Below are 13,055 nucleotides of genomic sequence, written 5' to 3'. Positions count from 1 at the left end.
TAATCTACTGTAAAAGGATGTTTGAAAAGGAAAGTGAAAGTGTAATATAATAATAAATAGAAAATTGCAAGCAGTTTAATTCCAAGCAAGCTCTGTTGACATGCTCGAGTAAAGTAATGTCTTTAGGAAGATTATGGAATGTACAGTATATTTATTTGTGTTGTCACTAGAACGAAGGAGAAGAAATGCCAACAAATGTCCCTGTTATAAAATCCTGTAATATAGCAATGTAGATGTAATGTTGTTGTGTTTCGGTATTGTCAACTAAAAGGTGCTTAAGATGATGCTTGCTGAAAGAGCTGGGAGCGTGCTTGGCCAGCAGTCTACACCCATCACGGGCAACCAGGAGGCTTCCAGGTAACCTTCAGTTCCTGTTGACAAGAAGAAGCAGTAGACTTGGGCAGACCTTGGCAGCTGGTTTAATCACCAATATTGGAGATTAAACCAACAAAGTGGACCACTTTAACTACCAGTAGTGAATATTCATTATTACCAGTGGGTAGTTTATACAAGTTTCTTTGATACAGCTAGGCCCACATTTTACAAGTAATTTCCACTGAGATAAGTGCTGATTCCATAAGTGCTGTAAGACGTCAACAGTCCAGAGGTTTTTCCTCACTGATGAAAGATGGTACCTCATGGTATTATTTGATTGCACTGCTTGTTGCCATCAGGCTCCATGTTCTGCCTACAAGCATTTGAATCCTTTACACAAGAGAACTTGAATTCAGTTTCATGTCTACTTGATTGCTTCTTAGCCCCTAGTGGAGTGCAGAGCTGACTGAAGACTGAACCAGGGATAGAGGTTAGAGTGTAGAAATGGGACCTCCGATTAAGGTGCTAGACTCTGGGGCTTTTACAGCTTGGTATACAGGTACTTGATTGGAAATGGGGCAGAGTTCTACTACCACAGCCTCAGTTCTGGTACTTGCTATTTTTTGCATTTTTTTATTTCTAAATATGATGATTTTTATTCTGCTCTTTCTAGCAAGGAAGAAATTAGCGTCTCCATGACAACCCCCTGATCTGCCCCACCTAAGGTAGAGCAAGGGAATGAATATCATAATGACCTCCTACGCTTTCAATAGTAAAAGATTGAGACTACAAGAGAAGTGTACATTATCTGAAATCAGGGGACTTGATGGGTTTTATAGATATACATGGAGGATTCTCGGGTCACTTCATGGGGACCTTATGGGAACTCATGAGGGGAGTGAAGTGGATATTACATATATAATTCTAAAAGATAATGTATATGCTGTAGGTAAAATGGAAAATACTTTTAGTTTGCTGAAGCTCATGAAGGTTAAAAAGGCCTGTGGTATGTTATTGTTAATTTGTACACTTTATCTCTGCTTTTCAACTTCACGACCTCGTATTACTGAGGCTGATAAAGTTTTCATTCCAAGTCTAGCACACTTCATCTCATAAGGTATATACTGTACTGTACAGTAGAATGTTGTTCATCCTATCTATTATTTTCTTTGCTCCTGAAAACATTGATCAGACTATACAAATACAGAGAGCAAATCCTAATATGGATTTTCCTTATCTGTTGTGATGATCAGAGGGAAATGAAATATCCCTTTCTAAGAACAGAAGTAATCAGGCAATGATACCAAGTTGAAAAGATGGTTAAAAGGCAGTTTATTACAGTGCCGGCAGACCCTGCTTGACAAGATACTTTCAGCAAAGCTTCTCAACAGGCAAGTGGGTGTAGTGCAGTTTTATACAGACATATAAAAATCCTGAATGTTACACTACAACTCCAGACTGAACCCAAGATAACTCTTTGACTTTATGTTAGTTCCCTTTTTGTTAAACTGTGCTAGCTACGTCCTCTTAAAATAGCTAACAGAGACAACTTGAAAGTAGTCAAGTCTCGCACATACAGTCGGTTTAGCTTATTAATATTGCAACGATTCCTTTGCAGAGGCAACAGTGCAGAAGGAGAGGCAGGAGACAGTAACTGCGGATCTCTGACTTTTTAAACCATTCTTGGTACACAGGAGTGCTAGTCATTAAGAGGAGGCTTAGGAAGGAGGTAGAGAAGTAACAGCTGCCACTGCACAGCTTGGGGTGGTACGAAAATAGGGAGAAAGAGGAAAGGTGTCCCCTTTATAGAGGCAGGGAGAGGGGAAGTGAGGTTGCAAAAAGAGGGGAAAGAGATCAAGGTTCAGAGGCTCCCAGGCAGACTGCTACCGAGGTGGGACACTACAATCTATAAGTATATGAAAATAAGGCTGATAAATAAAAGCAGTCCATATTATTATTTTTGTTAATACATATAAGCTTCTCTTTTTTTCAGTCCCACCTTTCAGCCTTTCAGCAGGTGTCCCTGCTCTCCCCATTGTTTTTCACCCGGTGTCACATTTTCCCAAAGAGTCCACCCTTTCTCGGGATTTGGGACCCCTACTCCTAGATTACTTTTAGATGTTTAATGCAGTCAAAGGTTGGGCCAAACATGATGTCCATATCTAGGGCATTTCCAGGTTAGGTCATTCTCTTAGGTTAGATTTGACATGGCACATAAGGAAAGAACAATAATAGACACGAACATACAAACCTAACATTCTCCACATATGTACAGCAATCCCAACTTCCTGCAAAAAGTCCTCCCTTGGGGCCCTGCATCTGGATGCTTAACAATCTTGTGGTATTATTCAAATGATGTACCAAAACTCCATACCCTGACTGACATTCCCTGACTGAGATTACCTGCTTTAGTTAATGTTTTAGATAATGTTTTGGTGTTTTACAATGTCAGAATAATTTCATACAGCCTTATCAGCACCATAGATGCAGAAGGAAGTTGCGATGGTGTTCTGGACCATGGGCCCTCTGAGGCACTTGGACATTGGGATTCCAGCCCATGTTCACACATAGTGAGGTTACTGTCTCTTTGGCCCATTAGGCATTCCAATCTGGTTATCTCATCCAGCACTTCAGAGGAATAAGCAGTTTTAACCTCTTTTTTAGTTACGCCTTTGAGTGTCATGGTCGTGGCTGCTATGACCATCACTTGGGCTCTTTGAGCTCCCAGCTTTGCTGCCTCGTCAGCAGGTCTGTTTCCCCAGTTTTCCTTATTATTGTCTTTCTGGTGAGACTTGTCTTTAACAACTGTTGCTTCACTGGGTAAGTGAACAGCCTGTAGGAGGTCTTGTATTAGGTCTCAGTGCTGGATTTCGGTGCCATAGGCGGTAAGGAGAACCCTCTTGTTCCAAACAAGCAAGTAATAATGAACTACTCCAAAGGCATAGCAGCTGTTGATGTACTGTAGATGTTTGCCTTCTTTCAGCTGGACATTTGGAGTTTAGTCATTTGGGCCTGCAGTTCAGCTCACTGTGCCCCCCTGAATCCAAAGCTTCCTGAGACTTGTAGCGTCTCATCTTCAGAAGCCACAACCCATCCAGTTAGTCACTTCCCCTCATCGATCCATAAATTCAGTTTGGCATCTGGCATGGTACACACCTGAAGATGCTGTGAACCTCTTCTTCCATCTGCATAGGTTTCTCCTCTTCCATCATTAGATTGGTTGCATTGATACTGGGGTCTTTAACTACTTTTACTTCTAATCCCTTTCCCAGGAGAGTAGCTTCCCATCTCACCCATATTGCATCAGTTATGGTTCTCAGGCTGTTGTAAATCAGTTGGCACAGCAATTGGTGATTGGTGTGTAACACCACCTTCTGTCATCCACCAGGTCTTCAACGGTAATGACAGCCCATGCAGCACAATCAGCAGCAGCTGAACATCTTGGCCTTACATCGTAACATACATGAAATGGAAGACCTTGGTCAGGAAGACCCAGTGCTGGAGCACTGGCCACTCTCTCTTAGAGTTCAATGAACAAGTCTTCTCCCTCCTCTATTCAATTGATAACTACAGTTCCAAGCTTTAACTCCGGTGATACAATGGCTGGGCCTTCTTGGTATCATCTGGTATAAGGTGCTGAGAATAGTTGAACAGTCCGAGGGCATTTCTTAGTCCTCTTACTATGAAGGGCTTTGGATCCCAAAGTTGCATTAAGTCAAAAGGTTGGTAGAGACTTGTGTAAAAAGATTTGCAGCTTATCCATCCGTCCATTTTCTAACCACGTTATCCAGTTGTACAGGATAAGGTTGCTATACCAGCAAGCAACAGGCTCAAGGCAGGATTCAACCTGGATGGTTGAATCCATCCACAACAATCCATCTCACACGGATACACACACGCACACACTCGCTTTTGAGCCAGTTTACCCAGAAGCCAATGAGTAAGTCTTTGTGGGAGGAAACTGGAGAACTTGGAGGAAACACAATGTGAACACTGGTAAACATACAAACTCTATGCAGATAGCACCCTAGGAATCGAGCTGGGGGCCAGGTACTACAAGGCAGCAATGCTAAGCACTGTGACACTGTACCGCCAAAATTAGCTAAATAAAAAGATAAAAAAACTTTGGGGCAGCAGTGACACAACAAATGGCCGCTGTTTCAGAACACCTACATTGGAGAAGAAGTCTAAGGTTGGCTGACAGATTGATGATTTTAATATACTCTGCAGAGGGATATTAACAAGAATTAATGACTGCATTTCACCAGAAAAGGAGTTAAATTGATTTTAACCACTCAAGAAAAACTGACTGTATTTTTTTTACTTACTGTATAGTGATTCTGTTTTGGTTACTTTCTTGACATCCTGAGCAAACTGTTCAGCAAAGAAATTACAGGCAACTTCAGCTTGAAGGAGTGATAAGAGCGTTATAATACTAACCCCATGAAAGCAAACTAATTAAGCGTATGACACCTTACAACTGAACTATCATCATAACATTACACAAATACAGTAGGTTCCAGAAATCCATTTGATTAATGTTGGAAAAATTCATTTATAAAGAAAAGAGGTGACTTATGACCAGGAAATGAGGCATTGTCAAGCAAAAAGGCAAAACAACAAAATGTTTATGACACATGGAAGATTATTTTGTTTTTTTTCCTGCAGAAAAACCATAAATAAAAACAAATCCATTTACAGTATATATCCATAAAACAAAAGTAGAACTGGAACAAATGTAGGAGCTTGAAAGGGTGAACAACCTACAATTGAACACTTATCCAGAAGTGACCTCTCGGAATTCAAATACTTAGGTTACATTAGTCTGAATTCAAAGTGCACTGAAATGAAACACGTAAACAAGATCCATTAAAGTGATGCTAATGAAGGTGAGTAGAAACCCAAGACTACTTTTTGTATCAATTTCAAGTAAATTATTTGTGGAAAAACTATTTTATAAAATAAAAAAATATTTTAGAATAAAAGTAAAGTGGAGATTATGTATACTGCATACGTTATGTCAAATTTAATTTATATTTAAGCATTTCAGCTACTGTATAATCCTTTCCTAAAGCCAAACCCCAGCTATAAGAACTGACTATATGTGTATAATTAAATGCAGCTGGATATTTACAGTAGCTGTGATTCTTGTGCCAGCAACTCCTTTCACTTCATCTATGCATTTGCTCTAAATACAGGAACTAATTATATATATTTTTACATTTGTCTATTTAGAAGGAACCAAACAATGAATTTTAAACCCAGACAAGAACTCACTTCATCCACAAATGAGGTGTAATATGCAGCTGGGTCCCATTCGGCATCCATTTTGTACCGGCAGACTACAGACCAGAAACGTAACTACTGTAAGGGCAATTCAGGTGTCTCTTACTGTTATAAACAGTTATGCAACAGTCATCATAATGCTTACTATAATGTCACCACATACACTGTTTTCAACTGCATTTGTTAAAAGTCTTAAAACATGGTTTGGTTAATGAAACACTCCACCATATTCAACTTTCCTCTGCCACCTTAAATGCTTTCTGGCCCAGAGAAGAGAGATTTCCTCTCTCGGGTATTAAAATATGAGCTATGAACTGCCTCCAAATATGTACTGTATATATATTTTTATGCAGACAGTGCACTACGAATATTCTGCTGATGCTTGTATTATATCTTCCTGGAATTCTTTATGCTATAGCCAAAGTCATCTGAAAACAATTATAGATGAATCAAATGGATGTGACATTCCTGAGAAGAGTAGTAACTCTTTGCCTTCTAGGACATGGCCTGCACAAAAACAACACAATCAATAAACCTATTTCCTCACTATTAATATTATGCACAAAGCCTTACAAAATGTTTCCATCTTCTTCTTAAACTACCGCATGTTCATTAATTATAAATATTAGTAATTAACTGAAGTTTGGGAGGGACAACAACAAGTTCATCTCACGCATTTCTAGATATATTAAACAAATGTCTTCCTTCACATTTTTCTCAAGCATCCCTCCTTCACGCCATTACTACCTTGCAGCTGCCCCTTGGTTAACTCCTCTCTGATTTGGGTTTGAGTCTCCTTATCTTGTGGCCAGGAGGCTGCCCATTAACCAAGCGTGTTAAACCATAACTATCCAGTGCTATAATCCAAAAATTCACAAAACATCCGATTGTTGTCCATTCTTTCTGGCAAAATCCCTCCAAATCTGCCTCTATCTTCTGCAAAGTCAGGACTTTGATTGGGCTGCCTAGTGAAATTAATTGTTGTTCTCGTCTTGTCAGACCACTCCCAATAGAACTGAAAGTAATGGAGCTTTGGATCATTTTCCTGCCAAAATGCATAATTATTAAGACTTAACACTTTAAGATTTAAGCATGTTTTCCTTTAGGATGCTCCTATACTTCCTACCATGACAAGCTTCTCCATCCCTGCTGGTGCAAATCATCCCTCAGTGGTTCCAGTCCTGGTGACCCACACACCTGTTGGTTTTTGTTCCAACCGAGCCTTCTGTCAAACCATTCATTGACATTAAGGTGGGATGGAATGAAAATCAGCAGGTTTGTGAGCCACCAACTCTTGGATTTGCTCTCATATGATGCTGCTACAATTGTGCTTGATGTACAGTATCAACATTGACTCCAATCTCAGTCACGAAACGTTGCAAATCATTCAAAGTCACCGTTGGCTTCACAGTGGCGTCTTGCATAGTTTTTCTGCTTGCCCGGGTGCTCAGTTTGGAAGGACAGCTTAATGTAGGTAGTGTCAGACATTCCTCTTCTTAATGATGCATGTCAGACATCTCATATGGAAAATGAGTGACATTTTTTTTGCAACTTTTTCCTGATTCTTCACTACTTTATACCCGACTTGATTCAAAATCTCCTTGGCCTTTTCGGTTGGTTTGTTGTATACAATAACTGTTTGAACTGTGGCTTGAAATTCAAATTCAAAACACCTAATTGAGGGAAATTATCGAGACAGATGCATTACTCTGAAGGTAAACTGTTGTGATGACACACAAAGAGGATTACACTAATTGCATGACATAAAATCTGTAAGCCTGTAAATACTGTTAATCTTTTGAACAAGCAACCGATTTACAGGTGACAGCAAAGCTGTTAAATACAGTACTATACAAAGGAGAATCTTCTAATTTTCTTTGTATAGTACAATGTCAAAGTGTTATGATGGGAAATTCAGAGAACAACAAAATATGGACATATTGGTGACAAGGTGACAGAGGTACAATAGATTTCCAGAACACCCTAAGTGCCAGTAAAGTACACTGTTGTTTTACTGTAAAAAAAATGAAAATGGTTTTGTACATCAATTTATTTTTTTCACATGGATTCTCACAAAGCAGACTTTTTTTTTTACTGAAGATTTCCACAGACATATTAGGCAGGTTACTTAAATGTTTTAAGATAAAACTATATCTACATTTAGGTACTCTTTTATACCTGAGCTGAAACGACACCCGTCAAGACCTTGAGATTGTTTACCAGCTGAGATAAATTATCTATACGGCTCTCTATGTCTTTGGTGTTAGTGTCCATGGACCTAGTTCAAGGACAATATGCCATTGTACATTCCCTGATTTTCTAGAAGCATTTGACACTTTAACATGTAAGGGGATAGGTCATCATCAGATACGTTAATCATTCATTTTCTCACTGGAGTAGTCGTGGCTTAGGATGTAGTACTGTATAAAGTGAGGCACCACACTTCGTCATAAAAGGCTTGTGCATCTTTTAGAATCTCTCTTCCAGCCCTGCCTCTCATATTCCACACTAACAATGATTCTAAGCATAGCCTTGATCTGGGGAGTTGTAGTTTGGCTTTGTTGCTGCTTGTGGCTGATTCTGGGGATCCGCAGAAGGTAAATACACTACTGGCTTTTTAATGCATCTGGGTTTTGCACTATTGTGCTATACTTACATCACCAATATTCTGTAGTGTCTTATACTCAATGCTCAAAATTGCTTTGAAGTATGTTGAAATAATATTTTACTTTGTTTTATTGATTTTTGAGTGCACCTAATGACAAAAAATACATCTTAGAGATTCACCACAGACTGTGTGTAGTGTTTTTTAAGTTCATACAGTACCTTCAGCACAAAACAACATATTTGCCATCAGCACAATTCAGCATTTCTCTTTTTTGGACTGCATGTGGACTTTTATTCTGTGATACATTTTTAATTTGTTAAAACTGTGGGTGTGAGAAAAAAAATACAACATTTAAACATATCAAACCCATCCCTTCATTGTGATAAACATGCTGTTTTCAAAACCTTTAGGAATTCTCCCATTCTTTCAGTTTCCTTTAAGGAACAGCCCAGCAGGGAAAACATGGGCAGAGAGTGACAGGGTGTTTCAATTAAATCTGTTTAATTTTTCAGGCGTCCAGGAGAGCCCCCGGTAGAGAGTGGTCTCATTCCCTACCTTGGCTGTGCCCTCCAGTTTGGTGCCAACCCACTCGAGTTCCTTCGGAGCCGACAGAAGAAGTATGGACACATCTTCACATGCAAAATCGCAGGCCAATATGTTCATTTCCTCACAGACCCTTTCTCATACCACTCTGTGATCCGCCAGGGTAGGCATCTGGACTGGAAGAAATTTCACTTTGCTGCCTCTGCCAAGGTAACAGATTGATACTTTTAATGTCACTTAACAGAGATTGTTTTTAATCATCAGGTTTTTGTCGTAAACAAGCACTGCATAAAATAAAATAGGTAAATAGGCATTTTAAGAGAAGGGAATACCATTTATTACTAGAACGGACAAATTGACAGTGTTAGAATGCATCTAATCATGCACAAAAAGGACTTTTAAATAAACTAGATAACTGAGTATTTCAGAATAGTTTCAGAATAACTTGCATCTTTTAACATGTAACAAATACAAAATGTCAATAATAAATTCTGTTTAATTTTGTAAAAGCCAGATACAGTAGGTAGAAAAATCTCATATCTCCCATTTCTTTTATGAAGTCAATCTCTCTGAGTCAAGTCTCAGTGCAACTTAATAAAATGAAAATATAAAGAATCAGGATTTTGATCACATTAACATTTATTTTTTCCAGGCTTTTGGGCATGAAAGCATGGATCCAAACGATGGCTTTACCACAGAAAACTTGCACCAGACGTTTATCAAGACACTGCAGGGGGATGCTTTGCAATCTCTGGTTGAGAACATGATGGAAAACCTCCAGTGTGTCATGCTGCAGTCAAGCACACTGAAAATGAACTCAAACGACTGGGTCACAGACGGGATCTTTGCCTTCTGCTACAAGGTGATGTTTGAGGCTGGCTATTTGACCCTGTTTGGCAAAGAGCTCAATCCTCAAGAAGACAAGAACCTTGCCCGACAGGAGGCTCAGAAGGCACTGGTACTGAACGCCCTTGAAAATTTCAAAGAGTTTGACAAGATCTTCCCAGCTCTTGTCGCCGGTCTGCCCATCCATGTTTTCAAAAGCGCTCACAGTGCAAGAGAGAACCTGGCGAAGACCCTCCTTCATGAAAACCTCAGCAAAAGGACAAATATGTCTGATTTAATTTCTCTCAGAATGATTCTGAATGACACCTTGTCCACCTTCAATGATATGAGTAAAGCCCGAACCCATGTAGCCCTGCTGTGGGCATCACAAGCCAACACATTGCCAGCCACTTTCTGGACTCTGTTCTATCTCATCAGGTACGTAGTTTTTCAAACTGGCGAATCTAAAGTAGACCAGAATAAGCAAGTGCTAAGTAGATACATACAGTAGTGTAGATTTGAACTTTGACAAATATATTTATTTTATTTTGCAATAGTGTCTCACCCATATTTAACAGTCTGCAATTATGTTAGCAAAAAAATAATGAATAATGTAAAAACTTGTGAATGATGGATAGAATTTCTAATACAGTATAGAAGAAAACATTGCTGGTTATATGAAGAGCTAACTAGACTTTCAAGATGCCTAACTTGCATAGACTCAATGCTACCTACAGTTTAATCTTCCTCTCCTTCACAGGTGTCCTAAAGCAATGAAAGCTGCAAGTGATGAAGTGAGGAGGATACTGGAGGATTCTGGCCAGAGAGCAAGCGTGGATGGCACCCATATATGTTTAAACAGGACACAACTAGATAACATGCCTGTATTGGGTACGTCCAGCTTAATTAAAATGTGTATTTTAACCCACTGTAGTTTACAGTAAAATATGAGACTACAAACTAATTCAATTATAAAATGTGAAATGTTAGATTAACCTGATCTCTTCCGTTATTCATGATATTGTTTTTATAGACAGCATCATCAAAGAATCAATGAGGCTATCCAGTGCATCCCTCAATGTCAGAATTGCCAAAAACAACTTTCTGCTGCACTTGGATAACAATGAATCCTACAGCATCCGGAAAGATGATGTGATAGCCCTTTATCCACAGCTACTGCACTTTGATCCAGAAATTTATGAAGATCCTCTGGTTGGTTCAAAATATTTGCTCTAAATATTTGCATAGATAAGGCTTACAGTACTGTACCACTAATCTGAAATTTGTTTTGCCAATAGATCAATTGCACTGAATTGTTGTAGAAGCAAACTTTTATTGAATGAGGCTAAAAAAAACATCATCACACCTTGAAAGTTTGTGTGTTTTCTTTTATTTGTATGAGAGAGAGGTTAAAGAGAAATAAGTTTTGGTTTACACTATCTGCCTCATCTAATAATATAGTTTCAGCTGAAAGCTAAACTCCAGATGGAGAGGTCAGGTTGAAGGGATGGTCATTGCCAGGGAGGACTTGAGAGATGACAAAATGTTCTGCAGATGCAGTTCAGTAACAGTGGTCCTAATATGTTCATGTGACATTTTATTTTGCTACATGGTTTTTATGCATTTCTTTTCATTGTGTTGTGTAGTGTTTATCAAGGCGTTATGGCAGTGTTTTTTAGCTTCATATTTCAGTCTACTGTATATGAAACATTCATGAATATTTACCTTTTACTTACATTAGCTGTACCTTTTACTTAACCTAAACACTGTTTATGGATTATTTAATCACACTATAATATTGTTTTTTTATTTGTTTATCCACAGACATTTAAATATGACAGATACCTGGATGAAAATGGACAAGAGAAAACATCCTTTTGCAGAAATGGTCGCAAACTAAGATATTATTACATGCCCTTTGGATCTGGAGTGACAAAATGTCCTGGAAGGTTTTTTGCTGTTCATGAAATCAAGCAGTTCCTGTCTTTGTTGCTTTCCTACTTTGACATGGAGCTTTTAGATCCAAATGTGAAAATCCCTCCATTGGATCAGTCTCGTGCCGGACTGGGTATTTTACAGCCTACATATGATGTTGATTTTAGGTACAGACTGAAGGGTTTATAAAAAAGTGCTTATTTATTTCTGAAATGCAACTGTAAATACTGTATATTATGCTCATAACTGACCCATACTTGTGTACATAAAGTATATATACTGTATATCAACTTCAATATTTCTGTGTTATTGTTTTGAAAATAGAATTACAAGAGACTCATTACCATGCATTACACAACTCCTTCTCAGTAATATTATGTTTTCATGTTATGATGTAGAATATCAAACTTACATCAACATACATCAAACATAAGTGAAAACTATTAAATCCAACAGGCACAGATGATTAAATTATACTGACATTATACATTGCTTTACCATTATGAAAAGTGCTTGGCCTTGCTGCTACTGACAGTATAAACAGATTCTGTGTTGTTCATTTGGCTCATTTACAAATGGAGCTTCAGTGGTTGGGTTTATTCACTAGTAGACTATATAGCGCTCTATAGAGTACACACGGGAAGTTATTTTGAGAGATAGAGTTATGACAACAGGAGACAGATAAGGACCAGCGATGCTGAACCCTCACTACAAGGAACAAGGCCAATTTTCAAATTGTATCTAAATATGTGTTAAAGGCATGATAGTTTTAATATGAAGAGTATTTCATTCATCTGCTTTGGTCTTTATGTGTCAAGATTTTTTATCAAAATAGATATTGAAAAAGGTTATTTTGAAATGTTTTAAAATATTATTTAAACCATATTTTGAGTGAGCCATGTTATTCAATGTTATCTACAATGGAAAATTTTTATTGCTATTAAATGGAAAATGCTTTTTTTATTGTAACTCTACCATACTGTTACGACTGCAGAAAATATACTGAGAATAATAAAGTAGTTTTTGGAACTTAAACAAAGGATATGCCTAAATTTATATGAGAGTTTTAACGTGTTAGAAATTATTTTACCATTTTTCCAGTGACTTTTTTAAGTTAATAAACTATTCAAACTATATCTTAGTTATGATTCCATGATTTAAACCACGCCAGGCACTCCATTGTATGGAAATACATAAAAGAAGAATGTTAAAACATATATAAACATCCAACTTTTAATGAATTTCCATAGGATTGAGTGTCTGGCATTGTGTTACACTACCATTTGAGTGTCTTGTATAAACATTGGAAAATGCTTATTGAGATTAACATTTACAGTGCTGGACAAATGTGCAAGTATGTGATTTTAATATACTGTAAGAATGAGATTTTTTAGATTCAGTAAAAGACCACAGTCTGAAAGCTTGTTTGGACTTCCTCTCCAAATGTATCAGAGCTGAAGTGAAATAAAATAGTCAGAAAAGTAAAATAAGGGCTTTATTACAAGGCCATTCGATTTTAATGAAATGCACAAGCTCTTGAATT

The 13,055-nt window shown here is 37.9% G+C and overlaps 1 protein-coding gene across 2 annotated transcripts; it reads left to right on the top strand.

The window, feature by feature from the left end:
* Nucleotides 1-280: 280 nt before the first annotated feature.
* Nucleotides 281-12,646, top strand: LOC148655647 (cytochrome P450 7A1-like). 2 transcript variants are annotated; one of them, XM_088642392.1, is made up of 6 exons: nucleotides 281-357; nucleotides 8,722-8,962; nucleotides 9,405-10,015; nucleotides 10,338-10,468; nucleotides 10,611-10,789; nucleotides 11,402-12,646. In XM_088642392.1, the coding sequence occupies exons 1-6, from the start codon at nucleotides 281-283 to the stop codon at nucleotides 11,699-11,701; spliced, it is 1,539 nt and encodes a 512-aa protein (XP_088498518.1). In that variant the 3' UTR covers nucleotides 11,702-12,646. The 2 variants fall into 2 exon arrangements, with proteins under 2 accessions (XP_088498518.1, XP_088498517.1); XM_088642391.1 differs by lacking the exon at nucleotides 281-357 and adding an exon at nucleotides 8,039-8,198.
* The last annotated feature ends 409 nt before the right edge of the window (nucleotides 12,647-13,055 follow it).

Source organism: Lepisosteus platostomus, chromosome 8, assembly GCF_059453375.1.
Source record: "Lepisosteus platostomus isolate fLepPlt1 chromosome 8, fLepPlt1.hap1, whole genome shotgun sequence".
Lineage (NCBI taxonomy): Eukaryota > Metazoa > Chordata > Actinopteri > Semionotiformes > Lepisosteidae > Lepisosteus > Lepisosteus platostomus.
This window is presented reverse-complemented; position numbering and strand designations above follow the sequence as displayed.

What these genes read in the sequence shown, in the direction of transcription:
- LOC148655647 (XM_088642391.1), top strand. Translation starts at nt 8,116, where the DNA reads ATGATTCTAAGCATAGCCTTGATCTGGGGAGTTGTAGTTTGGCTTTGT. An exon ending in AGATAACATGCCTGTATTGG is followed by an intron (nt 10,469 to 10,610) that starts GTACGTCCAGCT and finishes TTGTTTTTATAG; the next exon opens with ACAGCATCATCAAAGAATCA. An exon ending in AAATTTATGAAGATCCTCTG is followed by an intron (nt 10,790 to 11,401) that starts GTTGGTTCAAAA and finishes GTTTATCCACAG; the next exon opens with ACATTTAAATATGACAGATA.